General features: G+C 43.3%; 1 protein-coding gene across 2 annotated transcripts in view; it reads right to left on the bottom strand.

Annotated features, from left to right (window-relative positions):
- The window catches only part of PPP2R5B (protein phosphatase 2 regulatory subunit B'beta), a 120939-nt gene that overhangs the window by 6952 nt on the left and 92733 nt on the right, over window positions 1-21254 (bottom strand). For both annotated transcript variants that reach the window (XM_063438021.1, XM_063438022.1), the window contains 6 exons: window positions 14899-15029; window positions 10764-10823; window positions 9779-9887; window positions 6644-6697; window positions 2898-2948; window positions 2628-2747 (listed from right to left, as the gene is read on the bottom strand). In XM_063438021.1, the coding sequence (XP_063294091.1) occupies window positions 2628-2747; window positions 2898-2948; window positions 6644-6697; window positions 9779-9887; window positions 10764-10823; window positions 14899-15029 (525 nt within the window). The remainder of the gene's footprint in view (window positions 1-2627; window positions 2748-2897; window positions 2949-6643; window positions 6698-9778; window positions 9888-10763; window positions 10824-14898; window positions 15030-21254) is intronic.

The following is a 21254-nucleotide window of genomic DNA, read 5'->3' as shown; positions in this document are numbered from 1 at the left end:
TAAATGAGTAAAGTGCATGTTTTATTTAAATGGCATTCACACAATAGCAAGCCCATAGCAGAAATTAACCTCAAAACTTACATAGATATGTATCAGTTACAGCACAAATTCACAGTTTATAGTTGAATACATTCTATACACTAGCATTTCCCAATTGGTGTTCCGCAGAACCCTGGGTTTCCGCAAGAACATAAATGGGTTTCCGCCGTAATTTCGGCAAACAAAACAGCCGCCGCGATTTAGCTTGGTTGGGTGCCGCTGATAATTGAGGCAGGCAGCGAGGGAGCACTCTCCCCTGCTCAGCTCCCTCGCATGCACCACAGTGATGCCGGAGCAGGAATATGACGTCACTCCGGCCCCGGCATCACTAAAAGGCGCACGAGGGAGCTCCCCACACGCCAGCCACCCACTGGACCCCAGGGACCTCACGCCAGCCGCTCAGCCCAGCAGCCGCACTGGACCCCAGGGACTGCACACCAGCTGCTCAGCCCAGCAGCCCCACTGGACCCCAGGGACCACAAGCCAGCCGCTCAGCCCAGCAGCCCCACTGGACACCAGGGAAATAGAGACTTTATGCCAGCACTCCCAAAGGTAGGGAGGCTGGGTGGACTGAAATTTAAAATAAATAAATAAATTGTGTGTGTGTCTGTTAAGGAGTGTTTGTCAGTGAGTGTGTGTGTGTGTGTGTTTGTCACTGAGAGTGTATGTGTGCTTGTCAGTGAGAGTGCATTTGTGCTTGTCAGTATGTGTGTATGTGTGTTTGTCAGTGAGAGTGTATGTGTGTTTGTGTGTTTGTCAGTGAGTGTATGTGTGTTTGTCAGTGAGAGTGTATGTGTGCATGTCAGTGAGTGTGTAGGTGTGTGTCAGTGAGAATGTATGTGTGTTTGTATGTGTGTCTGTCAAAGAGTATGTGTGTCTGAGTGTGTGTCAGGGTGTGTATCTGTGTGTCAAGGTGTGTGTATGTGTCACTGTGTGTATCTGAGTGTGTGTGTGTGTGTGTGTGTGTATGTCAGTATGTGAGTATTAGAGTGTGTGTGTGTGTGTGTATATGTGCCAGTGTGTATCTGTGTGTCAAGGTCTGTTCCTTTTCTCAAGGTGTGTAACTTTGTGTCAGTGTGTATAAGAATGTGTGTGTATGTGTCAATGTTTTTATATGTGTGTCTGTGTGTTTGGGGGGTTCCACGTTGTTAGCACATTATGTCAAAGGGTTCCATGAGAAAAATTAATTCGGAACCCCTGGTACACACTGTCCCTATTTCCTGCTAAGGTCAATCAAAGGGTAAAGCATGCTCAAGGTGAACCTCATAGCAGCAAGTTGTAGTTGTCATGGTAATACCGCATGTGTTTCTGTTCTTTACCAGCAAGAGGCTAATCTATGACAGGTTGGGATAACTATAATTGGTTATTGGAGGCCCCATATAACTTGTGATTATTGCTAGAAGCATGCCTCTTCAGTGACTGATTAGAAAAAGCAGTGTGATCCAGGTACTCAACGTACGTAAAGGATCAGATTTATTATAAAATCAGAACATCAAGAGTAATGTCCGGTTCTGCACCTAGGATTATTACGAGAGAAAAGTACAGACTCCATCTTTTGTTGAAATGTCTTCCGTGACTGATATCAGAAGATGAAGCTATTCTTCCCTCTCTGATAGAAGGATTAATATCCCATAGGGCCCTGGGCCGGTAGCCGGTTTGCCGCCCCCAACCCCTTTTCATTCTTCAATTTGGGGTGGTGATTGGGGCCATGCAAATGTATGGCTCTGGGGTCCCAGTCTAATTCCTGCGCCCTAGACAACAAACTAAGTTCACCTAATGGTTAATCCCATTCTGCTCTCTGCCCATTTAAATATTTGTATGGTGTGCACACGCTATTCAAGTCCCTACCTCCCCTCCCAGGCGTTGTGAAACAGACAGCCAAATCTGTGAACATACATTGTCTCAAGATCTGTGATCTCAATGTGCAGTTGCACTGCACTAGCTTAGACATCATCTCCATTTATCCTACGTTATGGATAGAGTTTCTGCCAAGTGCTGAACTACATATTGTACACACCAGTGGCGTACACACGACCCATGGGGCCCCGGTGCGAAAATTGATCCGTGCCCCCCCCCCCACCCACGCTTACTGTGCGCGGGCCGGGGCCGCAACACATGGCGGAGGGCACCTGGTCGCAGGGGTCGCAGGGCTGCGATTCACACCATTACTGTGATATAGTCGGAATATGTTTAACAAAAAGAGACGCCTGTCTGAGTAGAGTAGACCCCGGCCAGAAAGTTAAAAGCTCTCTGTCTTTAACTGAGAGTGATCAGCTGACGCAGGTTTTAGTAAAACCCTTCTAAAACCATTTCACTATTTAAAGTATATTTGTGTCAGGAGCGGTGGCACTCCTGGCTTCTTAATTACTGCAGCATGCTGGGAAAATCACATACCCATGAATCAATACGAAATTACGTATAATTTTGGATGGACTCCCATTCACCCTTTCCCCTGTTTTTCTTTAAATGTGTGTTGTTATTATTGTTTGTAAAGAATGTTGAAAAATACTTTATTAAAAATTATTGGAAAGCTATGTATGTGTATGTTCGCAAACCGATTTACAAATATAGAGTAGTTATGTACATACCTGGAAGTGTGGGCTGGAGACACAGCGGGCTATCTGTTTAAAGAGAGGCTCCTGAATCTTTACAAACTGTGACGGCTCAATGACATCAAGAATCTCCTCCAACTCTCCAAGGAACATTACCTGTCAGGTAAACAGGCATTAAATCATATATCTTGTATCCGCATGCATATCACTCAAAATAAAAGTTTAGGTAAATTGTAAATAAAATTTTAAATCCTGCCAACCAAGCGAACATAATATAAAACAATAAGAGAAAAAAAAGTGATGTACCTCTTTTTGGGTGCAGGTCTTTGGCCAGTATTTTAACAAACCTCGAATAACCTGCAAATAAAAATTAATATGGATTACAAATTTTATTAAAACATAATATACAATAGCAATAACAAAAAATGACCACTGGGTGTCACTGTTGTCATAAGAAATGGTGTGCACTAACTAGCCACATGTATGGAGATGAGATGACCCATTCCTTATATTGCAATAGACAATAGTGGTTTCAGGGCAGTCTATGTATGGCCATGCAAAGCAACTGTTAGGGGCTTATAAACTAAATGTTAAACTGTAGTAAACTCAAGTCAAAATTATATAATGTAGCCAGTATTAACTGATTAGAAAAACAATCTACAACTCATCTGTAGTCCCTACTACTGCTTTAACCTAGGTTTTGCAGTTCATATTTCAGTTTAATTTCTATTACTGCTATCACACGCAATTTTACCTGATTTAACTGGGTTATTTAAAATCCTATGATTGGCATGATCTAGCAATCAAGTTTTAACATCTCTAGAATGTAAGCTTGTTTGAGCAGGACCCTCAACCCCCTCTGTTCCTGTGAGTCCAACTCGTCTGGTTACAAATGTTTGTTTTAGCCCAACTATTGTACTGCGCTGCAGGTTTTGTTGGCGCTTTATAAATTATAATAATAAAAAAATTATGCATGTCATTTAAAACACCTGTAAACTACCAAGCAATTCTCAAGCGTTAATAAGTTGAATATAGCAGGGTAACTGGAAAAAAATATATAAAAACTCTGACATTTCAAAAAGTTCCCTTCCTCTAAGTAAATGTTTTGATTTGTCACCTATAGTCTGGGGATACGAAGACAGAGGACATTTCCCTTGTCAATCACTTCCATATCAGTGTGGACTGTAATTGCCAAACGGAGCAGAGTAACTATCCCCAGTTACTAATCTGAGTGAAATTCTTCACTATTTGTTACAGTGTGGAATAGAATGTGAGTGAATTTGGCTAAGTTTTTGTCCTCACAGACCATTATCCTTTGACTGTGTGTAGGCTAGTTCCCTCCAGGTGATGGGAAATTGCAGGAAATGCTGGGAGAAGTAAATTGCACAAATCTGTGCTTTGCCCCCAAGCAATGGAACACATTCCATTACAGATAATAATCCCTTTTTCAATTTGAAAAATCCCAGAAGATACCATCACATTGCAGCAGATTATGAGCTGGGATGTCAGGTCTTGCACTGACTGATTTAGTTTGTTAGGTAGAGTAGGACAAAAATTCACACCCAACCCTAAAAACATTTGAAATTCTGAGTTTCAGACTTTTAGAAATTGTCCTCCCCTGGCTATTTCCTCCACCCCCTTAGGCTGTGGGTTGTTAAGTACTGAGGCCTCCTAATAGTCACATGTAGCTCACCTTTTGTATGCAGCTGAGGTTTCATACACAGAGTTGGGTGTCCTAAGATGACCACACTTTATTCCATACAGTGTATGCTATGGGTTGCTGCCTTTTTATCAATGGGCCAGGGTTTCAAATTCCCTTACCCACCATGGCCGGATTAAGAGCCCATTGGGACTGGTGCTGACAATTATGGTTGGTCTAATTACAGAATCCTATCGACAGAAAACACTAAAACAGTTACACCTCCCAAGCATCATGTATCTGGTGGAGGTGGTGCTGGAGGGAAACTCACAGGATATAGCTATCAGAAAACACATCCCCTATATGCTAATCTCTTGCTTTCAACTTTCAAGTAAATCCATACCCCCTAACAGCAGTGTCCAGTAAAGCAGAATTTCAGTTGGCGGGATAAAAGGGTGGGCCACTGATGTGAATCACGTAACCAAAACCACCCAAAGGGACAAACCTGCCCAAAATGGGGGGGGTGTCTGCACAAAGAATTAGATGGACTGCCTGCCAATCATGCAGGATGAACAACCTGAGCTTGACATAAATGCTTCTAATGCAAACGCTAGCTCTACGCTTTCTAAGGACTGTCCCCTAGCACTCGCTGGTCCATTCCTCTCCTAATCGGCAGAAGCTCCTGTTATACAGTCTGGGACGAGAAAAGGGGGATGTAGTGAGTGTAGAAGAAAGGGAACATGCCACAGTGTTAGAGAGACTGAAGCAGCAAGAGCATTTGCATAATGCGCAAAGTCAGCTTTACCTTAACTAACTTCATTGTCAGCCAGTCCCTACCAGTTTTGTTCCCCTACATCCCTCTTGAGTACCGTTTAAAAAAAAAAAAAAACAATGGGCCTATTCCATAGCCATGGGCCTGGCGCTGCAGCTCCATCAGCCCCTTTGTTAGCCACCCCTCTGATATATATAGTGACAGAGGACTGTCTATTCCCCTAGGTCAAGGGTTAGCAACCCAGATATTATGGACTACATCTAAGTTGTGATACCATTCCCTGCCTCCTCATTTTCTTTTTGCTTCATTTTTGGCTGATTTGTAAAGGGACGCTATAGGCAATGAGTAGTGAGACTGCATGGGGCATAATCTATACACCCAAACTGCTTCATTAAAAAGTTGTTTTGGTGCTTGTAGTGTCCCTTTAATGTCTTAGTGGGTTATGCCGAGCATTGGGGAGATACTACTACCCACACTTTTAAACACACACACACACACACTGCTACATGCACTGTACATCTGTAAATCCGTCCCTGTCAATTAATATTTTTGCTATAAAAGTATTAAAACTTATCTCATGACATCTCCGAGACAAAGGAAGTAGCAATCTATAAACGTATACTTACAAGGGGATACATTAAATGTCATTTGGAACAACAATATCAGTGTCAGATTACCAGAAGACCTTTCTTACATAGTTACATAGTTACATAGTTAGATAGCTGAAAAGAGACTTGCGTCCATCAAGTTCAGCCTTCCTCACACCTGTTTTTTGCTGTTGATCCAAAAGAGAAAAAAAAAAACAAAAAAAAAAAAACCCAGTTTGAAGCACAATTTTGCAACAAGCTAGGACAAAAAATTCCTTATTGACCCCAGAATGGCAGTCAGATTTATCCTTGAATCAAGCAGTTATTACCCTACATTGAAAGATTATATCCTTGAATATTCTGTCTTTGCAAGTATGCATCTAGTAGCTGTTTGAACATCTGTATGGACTCTGATAAAACCACTTCTTCAGGCAGAGAATTCCACATCCTGATTGTTCTTACAGTAAAAAAACCTTTCCTTCGCCTTAGACGAAATCTTCTTTCTTCCAGTCTAAACGCATGGCCTCGTGTCCTATGTAAAGTCCGGTTTGTGAATAGATTTCCACACAATGGTTTGTATTGGCCCCGAATATATTTGTATAATGTTATCATATCCCCTCTCAGGCGACGTTTTTCTAAACTAAATAGGTTTAAATTTGTTAACCTTTCTTCATAGCTGATATGTTCCATTCCTTTTATTAATTTTGTAGCCCGCCTCTGCACTTTTTCTAGTGCCATGATATCCTTCTTTAGAACAGGTGCCCAAAATTGCACAGCATATTTCTCTTGTCTTTTTAGGTATGTTTTATAATTAAAGGTATTTAGTTACATTACGATAATTCAGTGTCCACTCTTTGCACATTTGTTTTTCATCATTTTAGATAGAAACCTTATTCCTCTGAAAAAAGCTCCTCAAACAGGCTCCAATATGATTGCGCGAAGCTGCACATAGGATACTGTGTTACCTGCACTGATTCAAACATTGTGTTCAATATCATCTTTTCCCACATTATTTACCCCGCATAACGTGGTTTAATGAAGGACATGTACTTACATGCTCTGTTAGTGAAGAATCTTTTTCCAGGAACTGAACTGCACAATAGGCAAGCTACGGGGACAAAAGGACATGTTAAAGAAAGTCAAGGTTATCACAGACAGATTGACTGTAGTGATTATGGTGTCACTTGTCAGGAGTGCCGTGGCATCCTCACTGTAAGTAATCAAACCAGTTTTGAATGCAGTGGCGTACACACAACCCATGGGGCCCCGGTGCGAAAACTGATCTGTGGGCCCACCCCGCGCTTACTCTGCGCGGGCTGGGGCCGCAACACATGGCGGCGGGCACCTGGTCGCAGGGCTGCGACCCGTGCGACCGCGGTATGTACGCCAGTGCATGCATAAACACATACACTTAAAGGACCACTACAGACACCCAGATCAAATCAGCTCAATGAAGTGGTCTGGGTGCCAGGTCTCTCTAGTTTTAACCCTGCAGCTGAAAACATAGCAGTTTCAGAGAAACTGCTATGTTTCACTGAGGGTTAATCCAGCCTCTAGTAGCTGTCTCATTGACAGCCGCTAGAGGATTTTCTGCGATTCTCACTGTGAAAATCATAGTGAGAAGACGCTGAACGTCCATAGGAAAGCATTGAGTAATGCTTTCCTATGGGCGGTTTGAATGCGTGCGTGGCTCTTGCCACGCATGTGCATTCGGAGCTGAGAGGCGGATCGGGACGGAGAGATCCCCAGCGCCAAGGGAGCCCGGCGCTGGAGAAAGGTAAGTGCTTTAGACACACACACACACTCTCATGAACAGACGCACACATTTACTGACAGACACACACTCAGTGACAGACGCACACAAACATACTCAGTAACAGACACACACACTAACACTAACACACTCTAACACTAACACACTCACTAACACAATCACTCACTAACACACACAAACTAACACTAACACACTCACTAACACACTCACTAACACACTCACACTAACACACTCACTAACACACTCACACTAACACACTCACACTAACACACTCACACACTAACACACTCACACTAACACACTCACTAACACACTCACTAACACACTCACTAACACACTCACTAACACACTCACTAACACTAACACAAACTAACACTAACACAAACTAACACTAACACACTCACTAACACACACTAACACACTCACTAACACTAACACACACACTCACTAACACTCTCACTAACACTCTCACTAACACACTCACTAACACACTCACTAACACACTCACTAACACTCTCACTAACACACTCACTAACACACTCACACGTTTTTTTTTTAAAATTTAATCCCCCCAGCCTCCTTACCTGTGTGAGAGCTGAGGGGATTCCCTGGGGTCCAGTGGTGTTGCTGGCCCTGCTGTCACCCGGCTGGCGGGCGCGCGAGGGAGCACTGTCCCCTGAGTGCTCCCTCTTCAGCTCCCTCGCGCGCCGCGTACTGATACCGGAGCCGGAAGATGACGTCATCTTCTGGCTCCGGTTTCAGTGCGGTGCGCGAGGGAGCTGAAGAAGGAGCACTCAGGGGACAGTGCTCCCTCGCGCGCCCGCCAGCCGGGTGACAGCAGGGCCAGCCTCGGGGGGCCCGGAGGTGGACGGCTCCTGGCCCCCCCAGCAGAAGAGGCTGGCCCTGTGGGTACATACCGGGTCGCAGGGGCGGCCGGGCCCCCTGGTGGCCCGGGCCCGGTCACAGCCGCGACCCTGGTATGTACGCCACAGTTTGAATGGTTTGACTTCTTACCTGAATTTGACCGGACATTGCTTCCCACCTCCACTACTAACGCCGGAGATCCAGACATCCCTATGCAGGAATGTCCGTTAACTCTCCTTAGCTAAGTCCTGCAGGGCAGTATATGGAAGAAATCAAACCATTTGATAACAGTTTGACTCCTTATAATGGGGGAAATCGGGACACTCCTGGCACCGTAACCATCACAGCAAGCTCTAGCGGTTATGGTGTCTACAGTGTTCCTTTAATGCATTTATTAACTAAAGCAGGAATTGTAAAAAATGAATAATGGTATTAAAAAGTCTAGCCATAATATAGGTTCGCTTGACGCATTTCCGAATTATTGTATTTTTCTATTTTAGCTATTTTGGCTTAAAAAGTAGCATTTTACTTGATTCTCCGTTCTCCACTTTGAAATCCCGTTTAAGTGAAGAACCCTAATAGAGAAGAAGTGGGGCGTGTTGTAGGGAAGGATTCCCAAACCCCCTGGAGGGGAGGAAATTAGATACATGGAGGGGCTATGGAGAAGGAATGAGACACATGGAGGGGCTTGGGGGGAGGGAATGATACACATAAATGGTCTTGGGTAAGGGAATGAGATACATGAAGAGCTGGGGGAGGGAATGAGGCATTTGGAGGGGCTGGGTTTAAATGAGACTCATGGAGGGGCTGATGGGGAGAAACGAGACACATGGAGGGGCTGGGGAGGGAATAAGACACATGGAGAGTCTGGGGGGGTAATGAGCACCCTGAAGAGGTTTGGGGGAGGGATTGATACATGGAGGGACTGGGGGGACTGAGGGAGTGAGACCCATGGAGAGGCTGGGGAGGGAATGAGAAACATGGAGGGGCTGTGGGGGAGGGAAAGACACTGGGGGTCCGGTGGTTTCTAGTTATGCCTGTGGATGTAGACATGGGCTTTGGATTGCAGACCCATAACACCTTAATCCCAGCCCTAACATAAACCATTCCGTTACCCTTTACTTAACTGCTCTCTTATCCTAGTCCTTCGTTCAGATATATTGACCTTAAATTTGCAATTCCATTATCAATTTTTGAAAACATTTTCTTTGTGCTTTCACGAATTAACCCCAAAATAGACTGATGGACTTACACCTCCATCAGCAATGCTTAAATATTATCGTATGAGCAGCGTTTCTAACTGAAACACTGCACATACAGGCTCCTTGTATCATGACCACTTCAAAACACTAAAGTGGGTAATGTGCTTGTGGAAACTCTTTAATATCCATTTCAGGACCAGTCTGTGTGCATTGATCAAAGGGAGTAGTCTATACGTCTGGTCACTCAGCCACAAGGTAGTAAAAGGATACACCCGAAACAGAGGCATGTCCGTTCTTTGTAGTGTACCTTAATATTTACCTCTCTCCAGAGTTAACGCATGTTTCTTACCTGCGCATGAAATATAGAGAGGGATTTTGCAGAGTGAAGCGGTATCAAAACTCGAACGAGAAACTGTTTGTGTTCAGATTTCAGAGGTAAAGCAAACCCATTTATGATACTGCAAAACAAAAGGGGACAGATCCTTTATTTCCATAAGGCATTTTAATTTTAGATACTCAGCAATTCAAAGGTACCACTTAAATACAAGACAGGATCTTAAAATAATTCATTATACAAGTGTCTGGTGTGGAGTCCTATTGTTGGTTGTTCTAGAATCCAACATCGGGAAGAAGCATACCTTATGACCACAAGCAAAACATGTTTGGACTGAAGCAGGCTTCCATTAAGGAAGAGAACAGCCTTAGCGGAAAACTTGTCTACTTTAATATAATTTTTACAACTTGGTGGAAAACCCATTGCCTTAACCAAAATCTAGAAAGATGTTTGTTAGAAATGTTATAAAATTCTTTTTTTTTAAATATATATTCGGATGTGAGGAAAATGAAGGCTGCTTGTGATGTGGCTGGTGCGTTATCACCTGTCACTCAGCTAAGATTGATAAAATTATAAGAGGAATAAATGTGCGGAGAACGCAAGTTTTAAATGGAAGAATGTTTAATTAGAAGGGGGTAACTAGAACATAGTTTGCATTTGGCATTTGGAATATCTTGCGGTGATTGTTGATCAGATGTTTGGAAGCAGCAGAGATGTTCAGGTTAATTAGAAGGTGCTATGAAATATTCATTAGATGCTTTGAACAGAGCTACATCAGAAGCATTCTAGACGACAGATGGGAGCAGAACAAAAGGAAGTGATTAAAATAATTGTGTTGACTTCTTTGAGTGACAGACATGCAAAGAGTTAATAGCATAAAGGACCACAGCACAATAGTGCAAGAAAAGTCCTCAAACATCAGACGGCATTCAAAGATTTAAACGGACAGTTCAAAGGGTGGCGGTGGCCTGTCTGTATGTTCATGTATCGAGTCTCTCACCTTCCCAGAATTTCCAGTAGTTCAGCTACACCATTAAACCGTTCTGTCTCGTAGATGAATCTGCAACAAGGAACAAGATGTCATAATACTGGATGTGAAACTGGCACAGAGACATCCAGGACTCATTAGCACGTCTATAGATGAACAGAGGAGAAATGTACTTTGAAAATACAGTACATTATATCACACTTTAAAATGTGTCAAAAAATGTTTTGGTGCTGGGAGATATAAGTACTTCAGAGTCTTTCTAACACACTATGACATTCTATGATTTAATTCATTCTGTGCCGCTATGTATCTATGTGTATAATATGGTATATTTCACGTCATGTTTACAATACAAGCAAGTATTATATGAACTGAACATAATAATAAAGGTTTACATTGTGGTATCCAAGATTGGCACCCTTTAAGCAAAAATAACCATAGGAAAGCAATGCTTCACTATGGGTAGGTCTAATGCACGCGCGCCATTTGCAGCGAATGCGCATTAGTGCCCACTGATCGCGGGACATCAGAGGGTGCGGGTGCTGGTCGCGGGACGTCATAGGGTGCTGACCCAGCGCCGAGGGACATCGGCACTGGGGTCTGGTAAGTAAATAAAGGGTTGACGGGGAGCATACAGCTTTGTGTTCCTGGCACTATGATATCCCTTTAATATTCTACTTTGTAGGTTTTCTAAAGTTTCTAGTTTACTATAAAATTTAAAGTACACTGTAAGCACCATAACAATTCGGATACTAACCCCAGCTCTCACAACATATCATTGCTGATCAAAAGTGTGCAGACAATGAAGAATCAATGTTCCTCTTGTCTTCTCTTGGTCGTCTTTGTGAGCAGAGAGAGCACTATTTTTTCTCAAACCACTGAAAAACTGTAGATTCTGCACTGAACCACTCATTACACTATAACTGCTACTATAAGCTGCTATGTAGAGTGTCCCTTTAAGTATCTTCTTATGTTTGCAGTGCCCTTGTTATATACTTGAGAAAGCAAACTGTTATTAGTAGTTTTGGTGGATTTCTAAGTAGGTTAAATTTGCACTTGTATTATTATGACAGTAAACGCGAGCAATTGCAACATATTTGTACAATGAAATAATATGGAACTAATATAAGTTTTATGTGTCTTTTTAGCATGTTATTATTATCTGTGCATGGTTAACACCTTTCTTTGCCAATATAATAATAGTATTATTAGTGTGTCAAAGTATTTATCCTGTAGGGATATAATTAAATTCCTATACTTTCAGGTATGTCCTGAGACATTGATATAATTATTATCTAGTACTATACCAATATTGGAAGAATGACAGTATTGAGAATGAAACTTTAATTAACCTGTTTATGTCATTGGTTATGGATAAGATTACAGGGTAAAGGAAGATTGGGAAAGTGAAGAAGGAATGCAAATTTAGTCCGTCTGCCACCCAACCCACACTCCTGCTTTACTGTAAACCACTGATATACATAGTGAGTTCATGTAACGTTATGTCTTTTTCTTGGGAGAAACATCACATGTTGGTGCTATTTGGAAATGTTCCTTCATTAACTGAGAGTAAAGCTATTCAAACCCAGAAGTTAAAAACATTGCTTTAGGAGTTTGGAATTAGCTGTAACAATTTTATTTGGGACATGCATGAATGTGACAGGTATAATGATGATATTTAAAAATGGAGATTCTTAATTCATGACTGATTGGAGTGTGAGGACAACATGGTAGTCATCAAACGTTGTCAGACTTTATAAAAGAACACTTCAAGCACCATAACCACTACAGTTCACTGTAGTGGTTATGGTGCCAGGAGTGCCCTGGTGCCCCCATTAACAGGTGTCAAACAGTTTTTGAATGGTTCTTACCTGGGGTCAAAGCCTCCACTACCATCTGCCAAGAGCCAGAAAGTCCAGAGAAGGAACTTGTTAGCTGTCCTGTCCTAAGAAAAAACTTCTCTCAGATGATGGTAGTGGAGGCAGGGAGCAACATCCGGCGAACCCCAGGTATGAAGCCAAACCGTTAATATACTCATTACAATTTCTTCTGTAGTAGTTTTGGTGCTTGGAGTGTTCCTTTAAAATAAATGATTTAATGCTTTATGTACATATGTATTTTTTTTGCTCAGAAGGTACTCTGAATGCCTTTCAAAAATGCACATGGCATAATACGGTAATATATAAATTGCACAGTTCTGAACTTATTACACTCACAATATGTAGTAAGTTTATAGCCACCAATGGTGCCTCCCTTTTGATGTAGATAGAGGTAAGCATTCACTTTACCTTTCACCTCCTTTTCATGCAGCAGAAATCACTCCACTTCAGCTCAGGGTATTTAAGTGTTGATGTTTTTTAAATGTATTACAAATAAAAATACTGGTCCTGGAAGTTTTGCCTAGTCTGCAGACTTCCTCAAGCACCACTGGGTTCTATTAACTTACTACATCTTGTGAGTGCAAGAAAGTTTAGACCCATGTGATTTTTTTTTTTTCAAAATACCAGTATTATGTTGTTTGTACAGTGTTTTTGTACAGTGTACAGTGTTTCTGCTTTAGATTCAGATCTGTAACCCCGATTGTTTTATCTGTATGTATCGTTGGTTGAGAGGCTTAGGGACACAAGCCTCAGGAGTAGCTGCCACATTCCAGCAACCTTAACAACACAAACGTTAAGTATACATGTAATATCAAGACTGACTGCTGTTTTTACATTAGTCTGTGTATGCATATGGCACAGTGATGCTTGTGGAAAGCGCATGTGCAGAGTATGGTGGTACCCAATGATATTTCTGGATCCAGATGTCATTTTGTTTTAGAAATGATCCTCTCTGGAAAATGCACACTTTAAAAGAAGGTTGAATGAAATGTATATTTCTAGATGTTGTAAAACTATGATTCTTAATAGCAAAGCATCATGGAAGTTGAAGTTCTACAAAATCTGTGAACCTACCTTGTGTCCACCTCTGCTCTAAATGCTACTGAAATTATGCTACTACCTGGCTGCTACATCATTTTACCTGTATTTATATGATAGTGTCATGGGTTGCAAGGTGCTTAACGTTAACGCATCTTTCCAAGATAGCTTGCCTCTAGAAACTATCCAACTTAGTTCTTACATTTGTGACATAATGTTTTAAAAAGAGGGCACAGTAGTTAACAAAGAACAGTACATTATCCAATCTTACAGGGTTATTTCTAAAGGGAGAATTCATAGTGAATTTCAAACTTAAAGGAACACTATAGTCACCTAAATTACTTTAGCTAAATAAAGCGGTTTTAGTGTATAGATCATTCCCCTGCAATTTCACTACTCAATTCACTGTCATTTAGGAGTTAAATAACTTTGTTTCTGTTTATGCAGCCCTAGCCACACCTCCCCTGGCTATGATTGACAGAGCCTGCATGAAAAAAAAACTGGTTTCACTTTCAAACAGATGTAATTTACCTTAAATAATTGTATCTCAATCTCTAAATTGAACTTTAATCACATACAGGAGGCTTTTGCAGGGTCTAGCAAGCTATTAACATAGCAGGGGATACGAAAATCTTAATTAAACAGAACTTGCAGTAAAGAAAGCCTAAATAGGGCTCTTTTTTACAGGAAGTGTTTATTTAAGGCTGGGCAAGTCACATGCAGGGAGGTGTGACTAGGGTTCATAAACAAAGGGATTTAACTCCTAAATGGCAGAGGATTGAGCAGTGAGGCTGCAGGGGCATGTTCTATACACCAAAACTGTTTCATTAAGCTAAAGTTGTTCAGGTGACTATAGTGTCCCTTTAAGACCAAAATAACTGAACTAGGTCAGCTATGCTTTCAGTCTGCCTGCTCTGCCCTAAAATTTTAAATTCACTTTGATTACACCTTGAATAGAAAAATCTTCAAAATCAATTCTGTTTTTTGAGTTTGATTGCCTTAAATTTGAATTCCATGTAATTCTTACTTTAGTGAATAACTCTGTTAATGTTCTTTTATTTTTGAGAACGCTAGATATTTTACAGTGCTTCTCTCTGCCATTGTATACAAGGTATCTCTACGAATGATGGTACAGAGGATGCAAGGCTTATTGCTGCAAGGACATGGCACACAACCTTCGGCAGCTGTGCATTACATCTCCCCATGAAACATGCTCCATAAAACGTTACCGAAGGAAGATATTGTTGCACTGTTTTCTGATATACGCGCGAAGTCCCAGGAATTTCCCATAAACACGATGCAGGATTGTCTTCAAATACTCCCGCTCACGTGGGTCCTCACTGTCAAAAAGATCAAGGAGCTAAAAAGAAAAAAAAATATATATTAGTGCATGATACAGAAACGTTCGGGAAGATGGAATTGTGATATAGAGATATAGAGAGACCTTACAATGGCAGAATAAGAATTCTAATGGAAACAGTAAAATCACATTGATTCTTGACTCTAAACTCATGTTTTTTATAGGGAAAAAAATTCCAATGTTTAGTCACAAATTCAACAAAGCAATTTTTGATCAGTCCCAATAGCACATCTACAATCGATTTGAGAAATCATGCGATACTAGATGATAGTGTGTTGGTAGGGTTATAGACCTGGTAATATTAATCCCAAGCTCAGGGGATCTTGTATCATCTGCCACTGTGGTAGCCGGAGCCGCAACTGTTGATAATTTGGAAAAGGGTTTTTTAAAAAGGCTAGAGTTAGGGGGGTGGGGCCAGCCACCAAACGGATCAGACGCTTTTGGTCTGAGCTCCAGCGCCTAGACTAAACTTTCGGAGCCAACTCCGTACCACCAGCACCCACTAACCCACAAAGGTGCCCAAACTACCCACAAGCTACAGGGGAGCACGAAGGTACCAGCATCGACCCAGCACGGTACCGGAGTAACCCGATCGAGGTTTGAGGCCTACCGGGCTTGAGCTGGGACGAGACGGCCGCTCTCCCAGGTCTCCGAATGGGGATTGGCTGCCCCCCCCCCCCCCTGGACCGGTGGGGGTTATCCCGGTCCACACGGGCAAACCAAACAACACCAGCAAGAACATCGAGACTTAGAGCTCGAAATGGCCGCCTCACTAAAGCCAGAACACATGGGCACATCCATGATATCACCTGCACTTGGGGAACCGTTGCTAGCAGCGTTTGACCGCGTCTGTGACCTATTCTGGGAAAAACTAAGGGTAACGAGACTTACCTCCACTATTGATAAAGAAGTGGCACCTCAGAGCCGTCCTGACGCTCGACCCCGAGACCAGATGCACCCCCCACGTGGCACTCGAGAGAAGCACCCCAGGGGAAGGCACAGGAGACCGCCACAGTGGGGGGACCCACCTTATAAAGCACTGCAGGCTCACTTCGTACTCCGCTTGCGGCTACAAGCCCATACTGCCCAACCACAAGAGCGGATCTCCCGACGCCCTCGGACCAGACACGGGGTCCCCGCCCAGCAACAGGGACGCCGTTGGCGGCAGCAAAAATCAAGGCGGGCTGCAAATGGGCCCTGCCCGGAGATGTGTCCCAGGACCACCAAGTGGATGAAGATGGGGAGAAGCCCTCAGGGTGAATCAGGGGGGCTACCAGAATTGCCCATCTTTACACCTACTGCATTCTGGTCCCTCAGCAGACGGTGCTTCGCTTCCCTAGAGGACTGCATCCTGCCAACTGTGGGCATAGGCTAAAAGGGACTTACTCACGGGGACTGTGTATGTATGTGCCAACTGTCTTCCAAATACCTACACAATGTAAAGCTGTCCCACTCTGCTATCCCCTAATGGGAATATACGTTACCTAGAAATGTTTAGCCTGGCATAACTGATCATTTAATTGTTATGTTAAGCGTCCGGCGAGTTACAGCAGCCTACTTACTTGCATCACAGCTAGCCTGCAGTTTAATTTTGCCACACACACTCCACATAGCCTGCACAAAGCCAGTAAGACAAGCCAGAAGCTTTGCATGTTATTTTAAGATATAAAATGTTTCAACTCACATACTCTCTTCTGTGTGCGCAGCTATTGATCCTGTAGTCAAATGTCTATGCATCTTGCCCACCCATCTAAGCGTGAAACCTAAGCCTGAATCACTCACCCTTACTCTAACGCATGTGGTAACCTACTCACGGCTTCACTTACTCTTACCACTGCAAAATAATCACATGCCTAGAAAGTTAAGCGATATCACTCTATGTTATGTTACCAAATACCTAAACAAAGTAAAGCTATACCGTTTCTATCGTCATATATAAAAAATGTGCTTGTTCTACCTTATACCCCTATGTTCAACTGTTCGTATTGTGCTAGAGGACTGCCTTTGGGGTACCTCACAAGCAACTGTCTTTTGCACTACAAAAATAAAGAATTAAAAAAAAAAAAAAGGCTAGAGTTTCCTTCCCTGAATCCATTCTGCAGTCACAGAGGACATCGAATATGATTTTTAAGAAATAGGAGAACAAATATCTCCATGTTCCTCAGATTAAAAACTGTGGGAAAATTGCAAGGTTGTAAAGCAACCTGTATCCCCCAGGATAGAAAAGCAAAAGTGCATGCCGCAAAATATAAATACGATTAATTGAAAAAGCACATATATAAAGAATGGGAAGAAGAATGCAGATAAGCCAATGGTCTGATGACCTATTTGGGTTTCTGCTGATTGCCTCATCCGGGAGAGCCGGAAGATCTCTGTACAGAGATAACTTGGTGGTAGAGGGCTTAGCTCATTGGCTGAAAACGCTCCCAGCAAATGAGAAGAGCCTAGTTCAGGGAAGCTAATGGGAGCTATGTGCAGGATCTTCTGGCCTCCTGGAGACTATGACCAGCGTCCAGTAGACATCAGGCAAGTTATCAAACAGTTTGATTACTTACCCTGGAAGCATGCCAAGTTACTACTGACACCATAACCACTAAAGCATCCTGTAGTGGTGATGGTACTTGGAATGTTCCTTAAAATTCTGCAATTTAGAGTTCCCCTGTCAATTCTCTACAATTCCTCAATTTATAGTTTAGTGAGCAATCCTCTAAAGGGCAGGGAAAAATGTAAATCAGCTGTTCTGGTCTCATCACATTTTTGGGTGCCGGTTAAAGCATGTTATTCTTTATCTGCCAATGCCAAGCACACTCAGCTCATCAGTGCTGAATCATGAATTTAGCTAGAAGAAAATAATGGAAAAAATGTCTCTGCTAATGAATCTTGGGATATTGCCAAATATGGTTTGTTTGTCAAGATTTTCGATCCTCTGAAAATATCTTGCTACAGAGACTTTTTCTAATAATCTCCATCATTGCATTAACCAAATCATAATTGCGGCATAATTAAAATAGTTTTAGGCTTATTCAGTAAACCTGTAATTGTCCGTCAGTGACGAGAGAATCACACATTTCAGGCCAAAATAGCTGTGCTGTAAATATCATCCGGCATAATCATGAATCACGCAAAATAAATACCCAGAATTGTTCTGATTTTGGTGTCAATATCTTTAATCGGGCTTTGTCGGAGGAAGAGAAGCACGAGATGCTACCATTATAACAGTAAATGTAAATTTATAAAGCTTCAGATTTAAAGGTCCCTTAAAAGAGACTGGATTTGGTAAGAACGTTCTGGGATGGATTAGGACATTGTGCTCTTTCCCTATGGCCAAAGTTAAAAATAATAGAATCTTGTTAGACGGGACAGAGATGGCCAACGGTACATTGCTGTCCTCTTTTGCCTCTGCTCTTTATTTTAACATTGGAGCCCTTTCTTCAAGCAATTAGGCGAAATGTCTCTATCAAATATTTAAAATCCAAGTCCGGTGGATATTCTGTTATTCCTATCTAATCCACTGATATCATGTAAAAGTTTTGTGCAGGGAATATCTCCATTTAATACCTTTTCTAATTTTAAGATGAATCCGTCTAAAAATGAAATCTTTAATATTAGCTTAGACAAAGTTGATTTAGCCCTTAGTCAAAAAAGGTAATACAGTATTTAGCAAGACCCAGAGATCATGGGGTATTGGACTACCAGGTTATTTTTTATTATCATTGTGCCTCTCATCTGTCACAAATTATTCAGTGGTCCCTATCCTCCCCCAAACCATGGATCACTTTAGAAAATTAATATTTGGATATCTCAATCTCTGGGGCTACATGGAAATGGTGTACAGAAAAAAAAGGGTGTGGGAGGGGGGTTTGGACACCTAAACAAATAGCAAGTCACTATAGCATCAGGAATACATTTTTGTATTCCTAATGCTATAGCGTTCCGTTAAGACAGTGCTCGACAAATCCCAAGTGCCAGGTCACCATGGTGACCAGGAAATTACCCTGGCGCCTAGGATTTATGAGCCCGTTCAGCTCCCAGAGGTAACTGACTGCCTGAGAGTGGAGGCGGGCAGTCGGGTCACGGAGGGCTGAGGTGGGTAGGCGGCACGCTCATGGAGTGCTAAGAGAGGTGGGAAGGCAGGCGGGCGGCTGACTAAGTGCGGTGGCGAGGGAGCTATAATCTCTCTGCTCTGTTCCTTTGCGCACCCGCCACTGATGCCGGGTACCAGTTTATCGCATCACTCCGGCCCTGCATCACTAAACAGCGTGGGAGAGAGAGCAGAGCAGGGAGATGATAACAGCCTTACTGGATCCCAGAGAAAGCTGATCCACGCCAGCTCTCCCAAAGGTAGGAAGGCTGTGTGGACTTAAATAAAAAAAAATATATATATATATATACTTTGTGAGCGTTGCAATATGAGTGTGTGTGTTTGTCAAATCAGTGAGTAAGTGTGTGTGTCTGTCAGGGAGTGTGTCTGTCAGTGAGTGTGTGTATCAAATCAGTGTGTGTGTCTGTCAGTATGTATCTGTCAGTGAGTGTGTATCAAGTCAGTATGTCTGTCTGTCAGTGAATGTGTGTGTCTCAGTCAGTGTGTCTCTGTCAGTAAGTGTGTGTCAAATCAGTGTGTCTGTCTGTCAGTGAGTGTGTGTCTGTTAGTGAGTATGTGTCTCAGTGTGACTGTCAGTGTGTGTGTATCAAATCAGGGTGTTTGCGTGTCTGTCTGTGTTTGTCTTTATCAGTGAGTGTGTGTATCAAATCAGTGTGTGTGTCTGTCTGTGCTTGTCTTTGTCAGTAAGTGTGTGTATCAAATCAGTGTGTGTCTGTCAGTGACTGTGTATGTTTAAATGACCTGCCCCCTCCAGTCACATGGGAAAGGGTTTTTTACTTAGCTTTTTTCCACGCTGTCAGGGCCGGACTGGCCCACCGGGATACCGGGAAATTTCCCGGTGGGTCGTCGGCACCTGGGGCCGGGGTGACCTGCGGCCGCAGGGAGAACTTGAAAGGCGGCCGCAGGGGAAGCTTTTCATGAGGCCGGGAGCAGGCTCTTCTGGGGGAGCAGGCTGTTCTGTCTCTGCTCCCCCTCCCTCGCGCGCAGCTTAATGAGACCGGAGCCGGAATATGACGTCATATTCCGGCCCCGGTCTCTTCCTAGCGCGCGAGGGAGGGGGAGCAGAGACAGAACAGCCTGCTCCCCCAGAAGAGCCTGCTCCCGGCCTCATGAAAAGCTTCCCCTGCGGCCGCCTTTCAAGTTCTCCCTGCGGCCGCAGGTCACCCCTGTGGGTGGGCAGACTGGTAGCTGTGCTGGCGGCCGCAGGGGAAGCTTTTCATGAGGCCGGGAGCAGGCTCTTCTGGGGGAGCAGGCTGTTCTGTCTCTGCTCCCCCTCCCTCACGCGCAGCTTAATGAGACCGGAGCCGGAATATGACGTCATATTCCGGCCCCGGTCTCTTTCTAGCGCGCGAGGGAGGGGGAGTAGAGACAGAACAGCCTGCTCCCCCAGAAGAGCCTGCTCCCGGCCTCATGAAAAGCTTCCCCTGCGGCCGCCAGCACAGCTACCAGTCTGCCCACCCACAGGTACTAAAAAATATGTATGTCAGTGGGAGTGTGTGTGTGTGTCATGCTGTGTGTGTGTGTGTGTCATGCTGTGTGTCTGTCTGTGTCATGCTGTGTGTGTATGTCTGTATCATGCTGTGTGTCTGTCTGTGTCATGCTGTGTGTATGTCTGTGTCATGCTGTGTATCTGTCTGTGTCATGCTGTATGTGTGTGTCTGTATCATGCTGCGTGTGTGTGTCTGTGTCATGCTGTGTCTGTATCATGGTGTGTGTGTGTGTGTCTGTCTGTGTCATGCTGTGTGTGTGTCTGTGTCATGCAGTGTGTGTGTGTGTGTCTGTGTCATGCGGTGTGTGTGTCTGTGTCATGCGGTGTGTGTGTGTGTGTGTGTCTGTCTGTGTCATGCGGTGTGTGTGTGTCATGCTGTGTGTCTGTCTGTGTCATGCTGTGTGTGTGTCTGTCCGTGTCATGTTGTGTGTCTGTCTGTGTCATGCTGTGTGTGTGTCTGTCTGTGTTACGCTGTGTGTATGTCTGTCTGTGTCATGCTGTGTGTCTGTCTGTGTCGTCTGTGTCACGGTGTGTCTGTATCATGGTGTGTGTGTCTGTCATGGTATGTGTGTGTGTCTGTCATGGTGTGTGTGTGTGTGTGTCTTTGTCTGTCATGGTGTGTGTGTGTGTGTGT

This window comes from Pelobates fuscus, chromosome 12, assembly GCF_036172605.1.
Source record: "Pelobates fuscus isolate aPelFus1 chromosome 12, aPelFus1.pri, whole genome shotgun sequence".
In the NCBI taxonomy this organism is placed as follows: domain Eukaryota; kingdom Metazoa; phylum Chordata; class Amphibia; order Anura; family Pelobatidae; genus Pelobates; species Pelobates fuscus.
The sequence above is the reverse complement of the archived record's forward strand: the minus strand, read 5'-3'. Positions and strand labels throughout refer to the sequence as shown.